Raw genomic sequence first — 20,843 nt, 5'->3', positions numbered from 1 at the left:
GTTTATGGTTTCAGAAGGACGCAATATATCATAGTACATGTGCTGAATCAGTGCTGCCATTTCACACTGTCGCTAATTACTCTGTCTTCCACTGCAGGTTGCACAGAGCATTGAGGATCATCATCAAGAAGTAATTGCTTTCTGCAGAGAAAAAGGTTTCCATGGTTTGGTTGCATATGACTCCGATTATGCATTGTGCAACATCCCGTACTATTTCAGTGCCCATGCCCTAAAACTGAGCCGTAATGGGAAAAGTCTCACAACAAGCCAATACCTAATGCATGAAGTTGCCAAGCAACTGGACCTGAATCCAAATCGCTTTCCTATTTTTGCTGCTCTTTTAGGTAAGTGAAGTAATAAAGGAACTTGATGCTAGTAGTCAGACTTATGATTTCAGTTCCTATTAAACGTTTTAAAGCATGCGTGATCTGACAAAGCATCTCAGCAAAACCATGCCTTTGTTTTAGTCATTCTGGCTGCTCTTGAGGTAGAATGCAATTTGTTTTATTTATTTTTTATTTTTTAATGAGGTCAGGCAGATGCCAGATTTGTAGCGACCTGTGAGTGATGCAGACTGTGGATGTCTGGAAACAGGAGTAGGAAGTAAGAATTCTGCACAGCTCTGCCTTGCCAAAATGTTCTCAGTGCTGGGGGCGGAGAGGGGAATTCAGGACACTTGGTGGTTCTACTGGCTCTGATCCGCCACTGCACACAGGATCTGATTTTAATAATACAGTTTTCAGACTGGAAAAATGTACTTCCATATCTTCAAAATAATGTATTTGAAGTGCAGATTTTTGCATTGCAGGCACTTCTCCCCCTCCAGATAAATACTGATCGAATATGACAGCTGCATTAGAAATTCAGTAAAATTCAGTAGATCACCACAGAAAGTCTGAATGATCAGCCTCCCTGTACTCCACCAGCTTTGTTTGGATAGTTCTTTAGTCCTCCTGCTTCTAAGACTAAGCGGAGCAGGGTTTTTAAGGACCAGGTATTGGGCTAACTTGTTTTTCACATCTCCGCTGAAATGGGACAGTTTTAACAGGCTGTATTGCCACTGCAGTGCTATGGCATAGTGGTTGGTAAGACAGTCTTGGATGGAAGAATGAATTAATGGCTAATAAGAGTTCAGTCCAATGAATAAGATTTATTTCTAAGAGTATTTTGACTTCATTTGGGTTAATAAGCACGGAGTAGCCATGTTGCTGATCGTGTCGAATTGAACAGAGAAATGGAGCAGACTGGATTTTCATTCTGTTTTCTCACTGACTTTGTATTTTGGTGTGGGTGCGTGATATAAACATAAGTCTTATTTGAAAGCTGCGGATGAGAAAGGCTTATGTGATACTGCTTCAGCATAATGATATTTTAATAGTCTTTAATATTAAATTGTTTCTAGTGCAGGCAGGTACTTTCTGTATAGGAAGGAAAGAAGCAGAGTTGTCGCAGAGCAGAAAGCGCAGGTGTTTGACTAGCTGGAGCTGGGTTTTGTTAGTGTGATTTTTGCCTATTGAGAGCTGTTACCTGCTTTCCTGGCTGTGGGGAAGAGTGGCAGATGATTGGCTGAGCTGCAGCTTAAAACAAAAGCTGTGTAAATTACACTGCACTCCACTACTGCTGGGCTTTGTTTTGGATTCTATAAATAAGTTGTTGAATGCCAATTCAGTGAGTAAGAATTGCTGTTTGAAAAGCAGTTTCACAGTTGCAGATATGCTTTATAGAATTAATGTGAAGTATGTGTTAATGATGTTGTTTTAACTTGTGAGAGCCTTACAGTTGCTTGGCCAGTTGAGCCGTGTTACATTAAATGTTGTGCAAAAAATATACTAGTAACTTCTTTTTTTTTTTGGAAGGTTTTGAAATTTTCTGGAAGAAGCTTCTGAATATTTTCTCTTGATGTCTTCAATGGCAAAATATTTTTATTTGCTTATAAGAGGAAAAAAACCCTGGGTCACTTGAGATCATTAGTAGAGACATTTTGTAGCTTTTTTTCCCCAAGTCTGTACAGAGGTTGAGAAAGCAGTTCAGATAGAAGTTTAGCTTTGTGTATTCCTTAGTGTGTGCATTCAGTATGAATAAGCAAAATAGAACAGAAGATATTCAGAGTTCTCACTGCGATGAGTAATTTGGTATATTAGTGAATGTTATGAAAGCTAGGTATTTGGTGATATAAACAAAGTTTGTATAAGCTTACAACAAACAGATACTGTTTGATTTGAAGTACCAGCAACGTTTCTCAACTTTGACATCCTTAGAAATAAAGTAACTTGGTTTTTTGATGAAATACTGAATGCATATTTGCACATAATTGTGCGTAGTGTGCAACATGTTAAGCAGGCTAGCTTATTCAGATCTATTATTTTATCTATCTATCTATCTGAGGGCTTGTGTGTCTGTTTTGCCTTTGTTCCCATGGCCTCTTTGGGTGTCTTTTGAATGTTGTAAGTAGAATGAAGAAAAGCATAATGGGAAAGTATAACTGAGCACTTGATTACATGGGAAGGTGTATGCTCTTCAATTCTGGGCACAAGGACACAAACTACTGCTGGTGCTGTTAGTTTGTTTTGGAATAAATAAATGTGTTCTGAAACGACAGTGAAGCTGCTGGTTTAACGCTTACAGTTACCGAGTGATGGACAGAACTGTCAGAAATGCTCTATCGATATTCAGCTTCAGGTTTGCAAATCACTTTCCCTGTGTAGAGACAACTCAACTACTTGTGTTCAGATACTTTCTTGTTATTAACTTAAAGGGTGAATCTTGGGGTATGGAAGAGATTAAAAATCTTGAAGGGTTTTTGCCAAACATTCAACAGTAGGAGGGGGGTGTGAGAGGGCACCTAAATGGGCAGTAAAAGAAAACATTCTTGATAGCAAATCCTTTGGGATTGAGTTACATTTCTGGATACCATCTCTGTATGTGAGTATCCAGCTAGATGGTTTTGTGAATGTGCCAACCAGGCGGATTTTTAAAGTAAGGGTTTGTTCATTAGTTCTAAGGTTTTTCCTTCTTACAACTTCCTATTTAAAGTTCTGTCCTAATCCCTGTTGATGTAAACAGGGACTTTGATTCTCCTGTAATTTTTGATTCAGATACCTAAGAATTGTTTAAAGAAAAAAAAACAAAGGTGAGGGGGATGATAAAGAAAAACAAACAGTGTGAGGTTTAGGGCTGTACATCAGTGAACTCTTTAAAAAGGGCAGTGGCTTTAATTAGTTTCTAATTGCTTTAAAAAAAAAAAAAATTAAAACAACCTAAGGCATACATTATAATAAACCATTAAAATGGGAAAAATCAATATATGTTGAGGTTGTTCAGCCAGGTCAAGAAATAGAGGTTGCTTATATAACGTTGATCTCTTTCCCGCTGTGGCAGTACTTTGTAACATGTGTCTGGGTATGGAGCCTCTTTCTTTTTCTCAATAAAATTTTAGAGCCACTTAAGGTAAGTACAGCATTACCTGTAACGTGAGTGCGGAAGATACTGCTGTGCTTCAGCACACTGAATTCCAAAACCCTGCACATTGTGGAATTGATCAAATGGTCAGACTGACAAATATGTGTGTTGGAGAGGATGGGATTAATTGAAATGACAGATGGAGACCAAACAGGATTGAAGTTTTGGTAGAAGAGAGAGAAGCTCTAACTATTTTAAGATAATCTTAGAATCTGCAGGAGTTGCCATTAGTACAAAAATGTGTAAGGGTCTGGCTGTAATTGATTTTTCTCAGACCTGCATTATGATGGCTGTCTAATCCTACCTTGATTAGATTAGTAAGAATGTGGCTGTTACAGACAAACCTGTTGAATCTTTCTGAGGTGAGTTTCAAGTTTAGCTCTTAATGAATATAGATTTTAATGTCTTCCTGCTGAAGACCTTGGGAGAGGTGAAGTACTGTTTGGAAAGACTTCCCTCTCTAGAAGATACCCTCTAGCCACCAGGCAATGGACAGCTTTCTTAATTTTCACGTGTTCCAGAGCATTAAAAGCAAATTCAGATATTTTCCGGGCAAAATATTAAGAAAATTCTTGTGGTTAACTTAGCACTGTTGCATTATTTGATTAGGTGAGAACTTTAGATATTGTGCAAACTGGAATGCAGAAAAAAAAAACCCAAACCATCCCACCTACAAGCATATTGATAGCAGTGAAAATTATCTCATCTGCTACTTTATCAAAACCAAGCATTGAGGATGTTTGTAAGTTTTCTACCAATAGTAAAACAACACATTCTGCCTTGTTCTTTATGAAGTTTGGAGTCACAGGCACTGAACTCTGTCAGAGGATGATTAGTTAGCCTTCAGTTAATTCACATGTTCAAAGTGTGTCCTTCTAAGATTTTTTTTTTTATGAACATAATGTGCTCTATTAAAACAAAACAATCTTTTAAGCGATCTTCCATGTGGTGTGAACAGTTTGGTAGTTAGAGCTATCATCTTTGCTCACTGGAGCAACTAAGGAAGTTCCTAATCACTTTGATGCCATCAGCCCAGGCTCTTGTCTGACTTGGTAGGTCAGTAAAAGAATCTTTAGGAACTGGGATCCTGCTAAGTGTTACTGGAGCTGCTGGTGTTCCCAAGGGCTAGATAAACGTGCTGCTGTGTCATGGAGCAGCGGCTCCGATGTGCATTGCTAACAGCACGTGCTGGGATGCAGGATGGGCTTTCCAACTTGTTGGAGAGCAGCAGAGTGTGTTTGTGCACCACCACACCTCAATTACGAAAGCCTTTTAAGGATCCTCTAATGAGATGTGCCAGATGAGGTTGATGCCATGTGTTGTGATTGGCTCTGTTGCTTCTCCAAGTGACCTGGGTTTCCTGAACAGTGCTCCTTGACAGAGAGGTGTGTTTTGTGGGAATGGCAATATTACTAGTGAGGCTTTTCTCGAGTAACAGAAAGATACCTGCAGGTTTAATCCCTTGTTGATAACCATATTTATTGGGAATTGAGGACCGATTGCAGATTTGTTTTGCTGCATGTGGAATCAGTGTGTAATATTTCCAGGTGCATTTCTGAAATAAAGCTCTGTATTTTTTCTAGGTAATCATATTCTACCTGATGAAGATTTGGCTTCATTTCATTGGAGTTTACTTGGTCCAGAACATCCACTAGCTTCACTTAAGGTACAGTTTTATGTAACTGCTAGCAATTAAGCTAAAATCAGTCATGACAGTTAATCAGAGCTGTGTAATAGATTAATACTTTAGATGTTTCACTAGTACAATAAAGATCAAGAGGAGGCTTATTCAGAAAGGCTCAGGTTAGCCTGCATGGCTCATGCAGATTTTTGAGTCACAGCAGCTATGCAAAGCTCTTGTTCTCAGTCATCCTCTGGTGTTCCTCTCTGTTGACTGCAGAGGATACCTGGGGTGATTAGCCTTACCAGGCTAAACTTAGCCTTTGTGATCTCCCTCAGTGCCTTTCAGCTATGTGAGCTGTGCTCCCAATAGCTTCACTATGTGGTTTCACTTTGAGATGCAACTTCTCTCTATTTATTTATTATTTTTTTAGAGGAGAATATTTTACTCTAGTCATGTTCTTCAGCCATCAAAAATAATTAGCAGGGTATCTTCCTACTAAATTATATTCTGCTAATCTGAGTTTGTGCGTAATTGTCAGTTACCTGAACCTGTTAAATTAAGATGGAAATATAACAGTGTTGGTTGTGCAAGAAAATCAATGTGGTCTGCCTTCAGTAGGTTGGGTTTTTTTATTTTTATTTTTTTCTGAGGCAAGTAGCTTGTCCGATGCTCCTAGTTTACAGTATGTCTGTTCTGCTGCTTCATCAGACTTGCTTTGTGCATCTGCCAAGAAGCTATAAGAGGGAATGTGGACTCACTGGAGTAATAGTGATCTTTTTCTCTTCCACAACAGATATGTCTTTTTCTCTTAAGGTGTTCCATATAGCAAATGAATTTACTTTTTGTAAATTCTGTAAGCTTTTCTTTTTTTTGACACTCCTAATGTTTCTTAAGCACTGAAAAAATTAAATTTATTCTGCTCAAGGTAGAACTTAAAAACTGATTCAAGATTTTCAGCAGACTGGAATCAACAAGGCTTTCACATGCATTGCTTAGCTTAGCAAATAGCTGTGACAATTTGATGTTACACTCATCCACTTTTTTCTTACTGCTCCTGATTTTAGGAAGGTAAGTGTCAGCATGTCATAATCATAAAACAATACAAACATGCGTCTTTGCCACAACCTTCTGATATTTGAGGTGAAAAAATGAAAGAATGAAGGATTGCGTCTGTATTTTCATTTTTTATTAGGGTGGGTAAGATGTAGGACTTCTCTCAAGGTGCTTGATAAAACTTTCAGATGCGTAGGGTACTTTCTTGCATTTCAGACTGAGTAGATCTATATTCTAGGAAGGTCAGAGTATGATTGCAGAGATCTTTTGAAAAGCCTTCTAAATGCTTACTGAGTTACTCTACAAGAATGCAAATTAGACTTTATCATCTTTGTTATGCATTTACATTTCCAGTGAAAGCACCGATTGAGTTTTTTACCTGACATCCTAAGGAAATGAAATTTGTTTCCTTAGAGATCATTGGGCTGATTTAGGCAGTCCTCCCTTTGTTTAATCTCTTGACCAATGATAATCAGATCTGAAAGCCAGATTCCCATCTGGTTGTTGTGAGCTGTGTGAAAGCTGATACACTATTATTGATGAAAAAGACCCAAATTATTGCCCTTACTGAGGGGAAAATGCTAGCACACTGCTTCATTTCACAGCAGCTGGCTGGTCAATTATTAAATGCATAGCCCCAGACTAGCTGCAGCATTACTGTCTCCTGACTAATAACCATGTTAGAAGAGTCAAAGAAGCTGGGCAGAGGCAGAAAGGGCGCCAGTTTCCCATTGGTTACTGTCATGGAACAGCTTGGGTTTTCAGCTTCAGTTTCATCTGTAGCTTGTGGTTTGAAATCATAACTTGCTTCAGTAGGTCTTCACTCAATTTTATTTCATATGATGTACCTCATCGATGTCATTAGATCTATCTCTGGGGGGAGAGCTTTTGTTAATTGCAGATGTACAGAAAACAACACTACTTCTAAATTTTATGGATGTTTAATAAAACTTGAGGCACTTATATGTCAGCCATAAGTTAAAGAGCATGAAGTAATTTCAGTATAGTTAAAAAATCAAAAGCTATCTTGAAAGTTAGAAAGGGTTGGGATAGATAGGGCCTCTACTATCAAATTTTGCTTTTTTGCCTCTATTTAGAGTTTCTGTTACGGATTTTCCAAACCCAGGGTTCTTATTCCACACCTCATTCAGCTTATTTAGTATTTAAAAATCATACTATTGCATAAATATTTTAATCTTTTATATCTAAGTATAATCTTGAGTATCAGCACTAACAGTTACAGTTCCTAGTGGTTGATTAGTTGCTTGTCAGTGAGATCTGTGACAGATAGTAACATACAATTTATTTTCTTCATTCCTTCTCAAATTTTTTTTTTTAAGGCGACAGAATGGTTACTCTTGGTAGAAGAGAAGTTTTACTAGTTCACCAAGTATGACGTAGAATAAGATTACCAGTCTTCACTGGTAGAAAATTAGCTTGTCTGGCAGAGTGGAAACGAACCTAACTGTCATGACAGCATCTTATGACAGCAACTGTCATAAGGTGCCAACAGCAGCAACAGTGAAATTCTATCAACAAATTCAAATGAGATTACTTGAAATTGAAACGAGAAGAGTTGTTAGAATTCCTTAGAAAGAATTTGGTTGCTAGACCTGGTCTGGAATCTAGCATTGTACTCTGTGTGTTTTATCTGTGTGCTTTGGAATTTATTTTTGAGAGATCTAGAAAAAAAATTTGCTTCCTGTTCTGGAAAGCTTGCTACAGGTTGGAGCTTCAAAGTCAATGTATTTTTGCATCAGAATTGAATTAGGAGGGACAGTTCTTATCTCTGGAATGAGTTGGTGTTGATCTGGGAGAACACAGCATCAAAGAAATGCAAACTGTATATACAAGGGAAAGGTAATCTTAGAAATGAGCCTTAGCAAACTTCCCTTTTTGGAAAGAGAAGAATATGCAGGGAAACTGTATGAGACGGATGTCTTCATTTGTGATGGATTATCTTCCTGTTAGGATGGATTTGAAAGGATGGATTTGCTGAACTCTTTGGCAAGCCCTTGATATGCCCACCATACAATTTATCAAATCTATTTTTACCCAGCAAAATTATCTGTCTAATCTCCTTGGCTGCTCAGTACAGGGACAAAAAGAGATGCTTCCAGAAAGCAATCCAGAAATACACAGGTTATGCTGCTTCTGTGAACTGCTCCAGATTCTTGTCTTTCTCCAATGACTTCAGAGGATGTCTGTCAGAGGGAGACTAGTAAGCTAAGTAGGTGCTTGATGTGCTACTGATCAGATGCAACTCTTAAAATATGCTTAAAGTGTTCTCATGCTGAACGTGAAGGGTCATCACAGTGGTGATTCAGGCTGGAAAGGGCCTTGGGAGGTCATCCAGTCCAAACTCCTGCTCAAAACATGGTCAACTTGAGGTCAGAACAGGTTGCTCAGTGCTTTACCTAGACTTGCCTTGAAAACCTCTGCGGTTGGAGATTACACAACTTGTCTGGGCAGTCTGTTCCACGGCTTCACAATCCCCATGGGAAGAATGTTTTTCCTGGCACATGGGCTGGACCCATTTTGTGTCTGTCTGTGCCTTTTATCTGTTGTCCTTCTGCAGTGCACAACTATGCAGAGTCTGCGTGCTTTTGATAACCTTTTTGTGGGTATTTGAAGGCTGCTCCAAGGTACCCCCAAAGCTTTGTCTCAGCCAGGCTGACTAAGCCTCAGTCCCTCAGGCTCTTCTCACAGACCAAGCTCTTCAACTCCTGCACCGTCTGCATGGCTTTCAGCTGAGCTTGCTCTGCTTTCTTGACCTCTGTCTTGTACTGGGAGCCCAAAGCTGAATGCGCTGTTAGGGAGGTGATATAATGAGCTCCAAGGAGCAGGAACCATCCCAAGATTGGTCAGCTAGCTGTACTGTTGGGATGCCGGCCTGGCCCCTGCTGCCCTCTGCTCTCTGCCCTGCTGGCTCACCTTTGGTTTGCCTCAGGCTTCCATGGCACAGCTCCAGCCTCCATAGTGACCAGATGCAATGCTTGCTTTTGCACTTGCTGAATTGCTTGAGGTTTCTGGTGGCCTGTTCCACTTGCTTGTCTAGGTCTTCCAGGATGGCAACTCAAGTTCATGCTGCTGTTTAGGAATGTCACGCAGATCCTCTTATACTCTGTGTGCCTGTGTCATCCCTTGAGTTTATGCTTGTGCTCTTCCCTTATGTTTAACTTTCCCAGGCCGAGACAAGATGCAAACTGTTTGGATGGGATCTCAGTAGAAATTACTACACAAAAATAACAAAACCTGGATAACTTGGATTCCTCAGGTCTTCAGCCTTTTCTCTCACCAATGTAAAAAATGTTCCCTGTGTGTCACCTCACAGTAACTAAACAGTCTCTTTTTTCAGGGCTTTGAACATAAAAGTAAACTGATTATCTGTTTCCAGAAGGCACAATGGTAAATGCTGGTACTAGTGTTGATTAGACTTTAAAGGCTTTTGTGGCCAGGAGATGGTGGCAACTCTAGTTGTCCCTGAATGGGGAAGTTTTTCCAAGTGTAGCTTAAGTGCTTCCTACACTATCCTGATAATCCAATGGAGTTCTATCTATGCGAGCCTTTTCCCTTCTGATAAAGCAGTTTTGCAAGTTGATTTTGTCAAAACAAAGGCTTTTGAAAAAATGTTATCTTTTATCTTCAGGGCTTGTAATGTTGCTCTCAGCCTCTCACTTTGACAAATACTTTTGTAGGATTAATTTCCTCTCCCAACTTAATTCTGCCAAAGTGCATTAGTAGGTTGCTTGTGATTCTTGTCAGTGGTCCTTCATAAAATGAGTCTTTTGAGAACTAGGCAAATGGATTTTTCAGATGTCACACATGTTGAAGGAATGAGGTTAGAAAATGTAATCTACCTCCACATTTGCCTTCTCAAAATTCATTTTTCATGTTGTTTGTATGAAACTCTTCTGTAGACAGAAGGAAAAAAATAAAAAGCTTCTGTGAGGAAACCTTAAAAAAAAAAAACTGGGGAAAGATGATTCTGATTTTGTTCTGAAATTTTTTAAGTGCAGCCAACAGCAAGTTTGAATAATTAACAGATTTTTTGTGAATTTTACTGTTCTCTTATTTTTCCCATACCTAATAAAAGCCTAATAATGTATTTGGATTCACACATGATTAGAAACTCATTTCTGATGCAGTGCAAAACTGAAATTTTGGATTGCTAGAAAGTTCTAAAATGAGTAGAAATCTTCTTACAAATGGGGAAGTTGATCTCTTCACTTTTCTGTTTCAGTTTCTGTGGAGCTCACAGTACATTCCATTTTGAAGGTCTTCTCCCTCCTTATAGGCCAGGTATCTTCTAAAACAGTGAAAAAGAAAAGAAAAATGTCTGAAATATCTCAAAATCTGTAATACTGTAAATCTGTACTTTTAGAAGGCCTTGCATCAGGAGTTGAGCGTATGCCCCACTGAGCTCCTCAGGCTGTTGGTTTAAGAGCAGCTATGGCACGCATAGTAAGCCCTTAATTCATCTCACTTGAGCTTTGGACTCGCACAGGCTGAGCTGCATGTCTGAGTGTCGCAGTATCTTCTCTTGATGCAGTTTAATGTTTTAAAAATGTTACTATATTGGAAATGACATAAACCTGATGGTACTGCTTATTCTCTTCGCCATCTGAATTCTGAAGCAGACATTGCAAAAACACTTAGGCAGTAACGTGGGATTTCTCCAAGGTGCTCTGCAGAGAGCATGTCTAACATGACACAGCCATGTTATGACTCAGCTGCTTTAGAGATGTGTAATTGTTATGTGTACAAATAAAATGGTAGGTGCTCCTAGAACAGCTTAGATTACCAGTGAGAAGAGAAGCTATTTCTTCTGGAGCAAAAATCCCTTATCAATCTTTGTGTCTGTAAGCTTATGTGTGAATGTGATCTATGTTTGGGGTTACTCTGTACGTTTGGATTTCATGCCACTGGAAATTTAAATTTACTGTCTGCAAAAATAAAAATAATAACTACAAAAACTGCTGTGCCGCTGACTAAACTAAATCAGACTGTTCTTTGTTCAGGCTTATAAAATGTGGAGCTCATTCCAAGCAGAGAACGTCCAGATACAGAATGAATATCTTGACACTTCTAGACAAGGGGGAGGACATTAATACAAATGGGAATCTGAGCAAAATTTCCATGGTCTAAATATTAAAGCAGTGTAAGAGAGTGCATAATAAATGATCAAATACAGGCAGAGGAGAGAAAGTAATATGGTAGACTGCATATGATGGAAAAAGGGCTTGTGTTGTGGATTTCAAGTTGAGAAGCTAAACCTAGTGAAGTGTTAATAGGAATTCTGCATAAACATTTCTGACAAGACTGAATTGCAGTATTTTTAGTCAACTGTGGTACCTCTGTAGAATGCAAGCATAAGGATTTTTTACATTTTCTCGTATCTAAAAAAACTAGAACTCTTAAGCAGTAATTGTGACCTCTCAGATCTTGAATCGCCAGTATATTTGAAGTGGGCAGATAAAAGTTAAAAACCTAGCTGCCCGTGGAGCTGCTGATAGAGTGCTCTAGAATTGTACGAGGTTCCAGACAGACATTTTAACAAGCTCCTTAGGCATTCCCTGAAATGTAGGGCATGCGGTTGGAGGCGAGGCCTTTCTTCTGCCCACTTTGCACAGAGCAGCGGGAAGCAGCGACCTGCCTGCAGCGAGTGGCTCTTGAGACCCAGCTCCAGCACAGCTCACAGCTTTTAACTTCTCAGTGGGCTGTGGTGGTTGCTTGGCCTGAACTTCCTGTAGTGCATACAGGATCATGTAGCGCATATAAGAGAGGTAATTCCCGTAATCATACGCTGAATAATCCTCAGATTATTTTCAGGACGCTAGATATAGAGGAGCCTATTGACAGAGCTGAGATGGAAGGCCAGGGTTTCCAGGGCTATCCGGTTTCCTTCCTTTCTCCATGCAAACACTGGAAGGGTTCAGGCCGAAGATCTGAGTCTAAAACTTTCTGGCACAGCAGCGGAGCCATCTGCAGTTGTCAGCTGCTGAACTGTGGGAGCTGCAGAGGCTTTGGAAGTCATCCCACAAAGTTCTTCCAGCTCTTTCTTCCTACTACAAACAGAGTTCTTGTGCTGTACCATCCAGAGCGATTCTTATCTTCTCAAACCCGTGGCCTGAGTCAGTGACCAGTGAATCAATAGGAATTCATTATTTTCCTGAGATCTTGAGTAGACTGTACTCTGGGTTCTGTAGACAAAAATGTATGGTCTGGAGGGACTCGGTCATAAGCTTGAGAGAAATTTTTAGCACACTTTTACTTGCGTGTTTCTTGTGTGCTCAGAATAGTCAGTTAGTATAGGATGTCAGATACATCTGACATCTGAGGGTAGAAAATTGATTATTTTCTCTCTATATAAAATGTTATATATATGAACAATGTGTTCATATTGTTAAAGCATTTTATTTTCGAGGAAATGTCCAAATGGAAAGCAGTATAATAATTAGCATTATTGACCTTGTCTGTTGTTGGACGTGGTACTTAAGCAGCAAATATTTATATAGAGGTGAGGTTTCTCTTACATACATATATTTGTACTGTAGATGTGAAATACATGAGTCACTGTTTGACTTGAAGTTTTGAAAGCAAGGTGCAAAGCCCCAAAATGTTTAGTTCCTAAATCTGCCAGCGTAGACAATCATTGAATGTAACAGTTGTGTTAATTCTTTACTGTGCAACTGAAGGATCTTGGGCTACCCTGTTATCTCATATTAACATGTTTGCTTTCATAGGTACGTGCTCACCAGTTAGTTTTACCACCTTGTGACGTAGTGATCAAAGCTGTAGCTGACTACGTCCGTAATATTCAGGACACCACTGATTTGGATGCCATAGCAAAAGACGTTTTTCAGCACTCACAGGTAAAGTATGAAGGAAATATTATTTGTTTGCTTGTTTTAAACAGTTGTGCCCTATATTTGTGTTGCACAAATTACATTCAGTAAAATTAGGGTCTTGAATCAGGTGATACAGGAATCTGTTGTTGTATGCAGTGTCATAGGTACCCTAATGTAATTGTCTGCTTTTTTGGACAGCAAAATTATTGCACTTAGTCGCAGTGCTTTGCTTGATAACCAAAGAGGTTTTGTAGTCTGGCTTTGTGTACGTGAAGATATGTAGTGTTTTTCAAGCTTTATCCTTATAGGGGCTGACATAGTATTTTTTGTGAGGATGAGTCTCCATGGCTCCATAGGCATTAATACTGTATGTGATATATCACATATAGTTGACTGTAGTTGACTACTCTGCAGTGCTGTGCTTACCTGTAGATGTCATGCCTGGATCTGATCCTGATAGATATTTCTTTTTGTATTTATTTATTTTAGTCTAGAACAGATGACAAAGTTACTCGATTTAAGAGAGCAGTTGCTTATTACTCAGCAACTAATAAACCTATGCCATTTCATCCACCACATTACATAGGTAAGTAATTAAGAAAATAAAACTTCTCACTTTAACTAAAACCTGACGTAACCCTAAATTATTATTATAATAACCCTAGATTATTAGTAGGGTCTTATAAAAACATACACTCAGGCAGTATTCATTAACGTTTGAATACAGTGTTATAAAAAAAGTTTTCACAGAGTCTTTGCGGAGGTTGTGCTCTTATACCAGAAAGAGTAACAACCTGAACTTACTTTCCTCCTAGCTACTGCTGAGTCAGTTCTAGGCATTAGGTAGCATCCGAATGCAGTGCTGGAAATGAATGAAAACTGATGTCTACTTCCAGTCATGAAGACAATTTCTATTTCTTTTCCACAAAATATATTTCATACTGCTCACTGGACTTACCTGATGTCTTTTAGAAATCCTTTCCTAGCCTTTGATTTTTTTTATGTCATAACACGTGTTTAAGCTATACACTAATTGATACCCATCTCAGATTGTTCCAAGGTTTACAAACTAATCCTGTGACCATAGCACTTAGCACATACACCTCATTCTTAACATTAAAATGTAATTTGAGCTGGAATTTTCCAAAGACTTTTTTTCTGTCCTGGTATGCTATTTTTTTTTTTTTTTTTTTTAGCATTCAAAAAGCTACAATGAAAAGTGTATTAAGGCTATGCTAGATTCAATATTCAAGTGATAGAATGTGCCAGTGTTACATGTATTTGTGACATTGTTTTTTGCCAGCTGCTTGCTTATCACATCTCTTGGGCTTTTTTTCTTTGAAGCTTCCTTTGGTTTCCAGGTAGAATAAAATTATTGTACAGTAGTGAGAGAGGAAAACAGTTGAGAGAACATGAGGCAAGTAAAACAGACTTCACAAGCTACAGAATATTTCTATTATGAGTTAAAAAAAAATGAATGAAACTCGCTTAAGGCATAGTGGAGAACTGTTAACAGCAAGAAAAAATAAACGATGAAAGCAAAAGGAAAAAGGTAAAAAATTATGTCAAATAAATAATGAGCGTTTTCATGAGTGGTTTTCTTTCCCCCCTGTTTGTTATTTCTCCTCCCCATTTGCAATGCAGCAGCCAGACCAAATCAGTTTGGAATGCCTGGGATAGTGCCACCATATGTTCCTTCTCAGATGCTTAACATTCCACAGACCTCACTACAAGCAAAACCTGTGGTAAGTGTATCCCTCTGCCCTTCTCCTTTAGAGAAACCTATCATGCTTGTTGAATTAAAATCTAGGTGGGCAAGGTTACGTCTAACTTTTTTAGCCTGAGTGTTCACTGATTGCATTTTCACCCTGGAGCTATAAAGAAGCCAAGGACTGTGGTGCAACAAGTTATGTGGATGCCCAAGATGGCTGAGATTTCATGTGCACGTTTGGAAAATGTACTTGGATAAACAGTATGCTTGTTTTTTTAAAGAAGGTCCTTATTGTTACCTTTATTTAGGAAATATTGCTGTATTTTAGGCCCAGCAGATGTCCAATCAGGGTGGTGCCCAAGGTCAGGGTCCATACCCATACACTCTCTCTGAGCCAGCCATCACCTTGGAAACAGGTGGAAAAAATCTTTCTGAGCAGAACAACTACAGTAACATTCCTCATGAAGGAAAACATACACCATTGTATGAACGATCTTCTCCAATAAATCCAGCTCAGAGTGGGAGTCCTAATCATGTGGATTCAACTTATTTTCCTGCCTCTTCTACATCATCCTCCTCCGACAATGATGAAGGCAATGGAGGTGCAGTGAAGTAAGTTTCTCACAAGGATGTTTTCCTACTCTTGTTTTCAGAATTGTTCAGTATCCTGAAAGTAACAGAATCTGCTTATTAGTGATGTGGTAGACTTTAAGAAAACAGTGTTAGGTCACTATGACTGTGAATGTATCCATGGTTCACTCTTGTCGCCTTGTTCCTTAATGAGCAGAAATCCAAAACCAAATAATGTTCAGTATTTTTCTTCTTCTGGTCTTACGTTTTATTGAAAGAAGAGATTTTGGTAAATGTCATAAAACCTTCCCGTTCTTTTCTCTGTATAAAAGAAATACTACCTCACAGTACAATTCATTAAAACTTCAGTAACTGAAAACTGTCTGCAACTTCACTGAATTTGTAGTGTCTGCGCTTCAGATAGTTTGGGGTAGTGTGGTTTTGCAGAGAAACTTGATGTGATTGTCAGAAACCCAAGATCTAATACTGTGACTTACGAGCTCTCATTGACAGGCTATGTATATAACGATGCTGCAGTGAAGTTGGTTTTGTTCTCTTCTACTAATGTGCTTTGTTTACCACAGAAGTGTTTTAAGACTTGCACTAGATCGTATGTCTGTCCTTGGCAATAAAGTTGTGCAGACTTCCTTGTAATTACTGCTTGCTGACCTACAAAAAGGAAACGGGAACAGAGGCAGTTTGTGTTTACCTTTTGTCTTGCTGGGTGTAGAGGCTTTACCATGTGAGAATCAAAACCTGTGGCTTTAGCAGGTCTGTGATCGCCTCTGAAAGATCGTGTGTCATAGTATAAATATGCTTCCGCTCAGTACTGATTCTGAACATATCAGCAGTTACACATGGTGGTTTGGACTTGGTTTTTCCTGATCCAGTCTGTCAACTTTAAATAAATTGTCATCTATTTTGCAGTGCTGAACTGGAAAATTACCCACACATATATAAAATATTTTTCAGTGTTTTTTATAGTACGATTTTATGGAATACATTTTGAATTCATTTGGAAATGGAAGCCTAGGTGTTGTCACTGTTTGCAGTCTTCTGACCAAGGGAAATTACTTGGCATGGTGACAGATATTTCAAGATCAATCAAGAATTTTTCCTGCACAAACATTATTTAGTCATCATAAAGGATTCCCTGTTACTTTGAAATGTGATCCAAGTATTGATACAGTGTAAATGAATAAAAGTAGGAATCTTGAAGACACTTAGATATCTATGAATTGACATTTCTAACACATGCATACCTTAAAGTCCTCTCTAGTTAATAGTTCAATTAACAGCAACCAAGGATTTATTGCATCTTATGTAGTACTTTAATGCTGTGTTTTTTTCTTTATGCTATCCTTCAGCCATGTCAGTGGGAACAAAATAGGCTGGGAAAAAACAGGAACCCAGTCAGAAAGTCAAACACGTGGAGACCTGGGAGACCAAACAAAGGTAATTCCTTGGAACAGTGAAGTTCCAAACATTACAGTTTATTGTTTTGTATTTTAAGTTTTATAGTGAACTGCTGAGTAGAAGTTTTGAAATTGATCTGTGAGACTTAATGTGTTTTCTTACTTGCTTTTGTGAATTACAAAACAATAGCTTTAAAATATAGTGAGAAATTTTCCAAGGAATGTTGTTAGCATATACATAAAAATTAAGTATGCTGTTTTGGAAAATACTAAATATGAAGTAGAAACAAACCTATGAACCCCTTAGGTGACAGCCTCATCCTTGCATGTTTGCTAAGGAGTATGGCATTATAAGTGAGACAGCATCCTCATGTACAGGGTCCGTGTCATGTAAGCTGCAGTATAGTGAGAACAGCTCTAACAGCATTTTAGCAGTAGCTGTGGACTATTATAGGTGTATTAAAGCTGAGCTGAAGAGTGAAAGTCCTTCACAAGTGCTTGATAAGACTTCCACATAATACGAATTGAATTAGCTCCGTGGGACCAGCTACAATGTATTGCTATTTAACTAAGTAAAGGTGGGATGATTAAGCCTTTATTAAAGACTTAACATTATCTGATTTAATTTCTTCAAGATACAGAATCATTGTCAAATTAAAAGTGTGGTGATCTGTTTCATGATGTTGAGCTGTTCTTAGAATGTTTTACTCATTTGCATGTGATACTTCTGCATTTTTGTGATGGAACTGTGCTCTAGCCATTGGTTTTGTTTCAAAAAAAAAAAAAAGAAAAAAAAGAAAGAAAGCAGAAAGAAAGCAATCCTAAGTTACTTGTGCTGCAGAAGAACAGAGCATTTTCCCTGTACCTTTGGTATAGGAATTCCAGTAAACTTTGGCTTTGTGCTTAAAATATCAAGCTGATGATTTCATCCATCGGTGGTTATTATTTTTGCAGACTACGCCCCGCATGATAACTGTATCTGCCTGTGGATTAGTCACCATATGCAAATGCTAATGTGACCTATTGCATTCCTTTCTTGTCTGTACCATGGCCGTGCTCGGAGCCCATCACACCCCAGCTGCAGCCCTGTGTGCTCTGTGCTGCCCTGCGGAGCGGAGATGGGGGGCAGCCAGCAGGGCACTGCTCCCCCAGCTGGGTGATGGCTGGTGGGACGTGCTGCAGGGCACGGCTGCCTGCCTCTTTGTACATGCAGAATTAGGGCTGTAAAAGCAGTGATTCAACTTTCCAGGAGATGTATGCACGCAGTCCAACTTAAGTGCAACCAATTTAATTTCTTTACTTACATACTTTTCTTGAATACAAAAGCACTTCTTCAGCCCTCAGTGGAAGAAGGCAGTTCGATCTCTTGAGAACAACGGGGAGAATTATAAGTACATCTTATTTCTTGAAGAGATGTATATCCAAAATTATTAGGAAAATAAATATTTCCTGAAATTTTTCACTTTAGGATGAGCTGTATGAGTTTCTGAGGTAATATGAAGCACTGAAAACTGAGCATAGATCAGACAGCACCAGTCTTGACACTCCTTTTGCTGTGACTTGCATGTCAAAATTCTCGCCTTGTAGTTGTCTCACTTTGGGATTAGATGTGACAAAGGCACGCTCATCTCATTTGGGTGGATGTATGGCACTAAAAAAAAAAAATAATACTTTCAGCTGTGGTAGTTTCTCATTTTAAGTGTTTGAAGATCACTACAGCAGATTCAGGAAGAGAATGGGGAGAACATCGATATGGTTTGGAATTTTGTTTTCCTCCCTCCGTGTCTCCCAGTAATGGCCAGTCCTGTAAACTTCATGTTTCAGTGTCACACTGCATTTTAATTGTTGGGGTAGTAGAAGACAGGAACAACAGTCTTTAAACTGCTGAAGATAATATAAGAGCTGTAATAATATAAAAGAGCAATGATAGTCTGTGTTTGTGAAAGCATTACATTGTGTTAAAGGGTTCTGTACCACAGGCTTTAACCATTTACTCCCTGTATTATCACTTTCATAAATTAAAAGTCCAGTCTACCAAGTCCAAAGTATAATCTTACAGTAGCATACTCTTATATTGTGTGCTTAAGTGCACTCTTAAAATACTATTTCCTCTTTGGTATTTTGTTAGAGCTTAATTTACTAAATTCACCTTCTTTTAGTTGTTGGAGGATGAGCTTTTTCTTGTTTTACACAGGTTTGTATTTTCAGTCAGTGCCTGGTGAACAGGCTTAGCTTGTTTGGGACTCCTTCCACCCCTCACTCTTTTATTTTCTGTAGAATTTGTAAAATCTAAAATTTTATGTGCAAATTATGAAAATACTCATGCATAATGTTTCATCATATACATGAAATGAATGGCAGTCTCAAAAGTAATTCCTAAACTATTATGATAGCATATAGACATGAAGCTAGTATGAACTCTTTTCTGAAGCTAAAAGCAGCTTTCATTTCTGAAGATGAGGATTTTTAGGAATGAAGTCCCTTTGTTTTGTTTTTTTTTGTTTGTTTATTTTTTCCAATAGCATCTGTGAGAGGTGTAACACAAATGCTTACAAAAGGTTTATTCACTGGTGGGTAATATATATATTTTTTAGTAATTCTCTTCTGCCAGCAGACAAGACTTAACGCTTATATTCTCTGAAAATCCTTTAGTCAGCGTTGTGTGGTGTATTCTGCATGTTGCTAGAACATGATGTGAGTCTTCACTGTTTTCATTGTGGATGAAGAAAAGAAAATCTGCTATTTCTCTTGGCTGATCTTCTATATGCATTAAAAAGCACTTGATGTTGTGTGTTCTGTTACAGGCAGAAGGTTCCTCTAGTGCTTCTTCAGGAAGTCAGGCAGCTGATGTCAAAGGGAATCAAACCAGTAATCCACAAATCCCATGCCTGTTGTCAATGCCCACCAGAAACCACATGGATATTACTACCCCTCCATTACCTCCAGTAGCACCTGAAGTATTAAGAGTGGCAGAACACAGGCACAAGAAGGGGTTAATGTATCCCTACATCTTTCATGTCCTAACCAAGGTACAACATTTTAAAATTGTGCTATAAAATAATCTTTCTGTAAAGATAATTGCACTTATATATCTGGCTGAATAATTTTGTAGTTTTACATCCCATTTTAAGCTTTGAGTTTTGATCTGGTTTTAGTGCTTCTAGCACTTTTTTCACTTGATTTTTAGCCACTGATTTGGGCTCGTACATTGTTGCTGTAGGTGTGAGATGATTGTTATTACTATTTAATTGAAAAAAAAAACAACAAACCTCTTTTTAATATTTTATTTTGATACTTTTATATGTCCATGTTTGTGCATATGTGTATGTATGTATTGCCCATTTTTAAAGTGTGACGTGTGCTTTGGTGTCTCTGCCAAATCTCTTCTGGTTTCAGTGTTAAAAAATAATTAGATTGTTTTTCCTCGTAATGTGATCCCTCCTATCCTTAATAGCCAACCCCAATAAAGACATAGCACCTGTAATAAATCCCTTTTGTTGTATCATAAAATGCAATTATAGAACTAGATGATGCTGAGAGTTCTTTGGTCATTGATTTATTTTATGTGCTAGATCCCAGGTAAGCTTCAAGCACTTCCACACAGCTTAGGCCACTTTTTCTGCAGTAGGTTAAGTGTGGGGGGAGGGAGGGAGAGGGGAAATTATCTCAGTGGCCACATAGGAGCATCTTGAAAGCAATGGGATGGCTTCTTCTTGCCAAAATAAGTAGTGGAAGGAGTCAGAACAGCGGAGCAGCGGTGTTCTGCACAGCCCTGTGTTTGACTTTCTCGAGTTCCAAAAGAAATGAATTCTGTTCATTGTTCCTTCTGAGTGCAAACAGAAGAGTCCCAGAATGAGACAACTAATCCTTTTCCACTGTAGTGTTCAAAACACTTAGTACTGGTTCCTGTACATCTAGCACCATAGTTGGTATTGCTGTCATGTTGTTGTACTTCCCATGTTTATCAAAGAAAAGTGGAGAAGAAAGAAGAGACCCGTGAAGACCATTGGTGCCAGTTCTGTTTCGTAGTTTGTTTGCCCATGTACTCTTAGTACATTTAAATACTTCTGGACGTTTCCTATCTCACAATGGGAAGAAACTAATTAAACACCTGAATTTTGGGAATTCATTCCTAGCAGAAAAAATAAATCTAGAGACTG

At 38.5% G+C, this 20,843-nt stretch overlaps 1 protein-coding gene across 2 annotated transcripts in view; it reads left to right on the top strand.

Moving 5' to 3' along the window:
* Positions 1 to 20,843, top strand: part of FAM120A (family with sequence similarity 120 member A) — a 49,878-nt gene that overhangs the window by 4,293 nt on the left and 24,742 nt on the right. For both annotated transcript variants that reach the window (XM_090148135.1, XM_090148134.1), the window contains exons 2-9: positions 98 to 344; positions 5,043 to 5,125; positions 12,883 to 13,011; positions 13,477 to 13,573; positions 14,632 to 14,732; positions 15,027 to 15,310; positions 16,636 to 16,723; positions 19,488 to 19,712. In XM_090148135.1, coding sequence (XP_090004261.1) covers positions 98 to 344; positions 5,043 to 5,125; positions 12,883 to 13,011; positions 13,477 to 13,573; positions 14,632 to 14,732; positions 15,027 to 15,310; positions 16,636 to 16,723; positions 19,488 to 19,712 — 1,254 coding nt within the window. The remainder of the gene's footprint in view (positions 1 to 97; positions 345 to 5,042; positions 5,126 to 12,882; positions 13,012 to 13,476; positions 13,574 to 14,631; positions 14,733 to 15,026; positions 15,311 to 16,635; positions 16,724 to 19,487; positions 19,713 to 20,843) is intronic.

The sequence above is a fragment of the Phasianus colchicus genome, chromosome 11 (genome assembly GCF_987193195.1).
Source record: "Phasianus colchicus chromosome 11, bPhaCol1.hap1.1, whole genome shotgun sequence".
Lineage (NCBI taxonomy): Eukaryota > Metazoa > Chordata > Aves > Galliformes > Phasianidae > Phasianus > Phasianus colchicus.
Note: the sequence above shows the minus strand (reverse complement) of the source record. Positions and strands in the feature narration are given on the sequence as shown.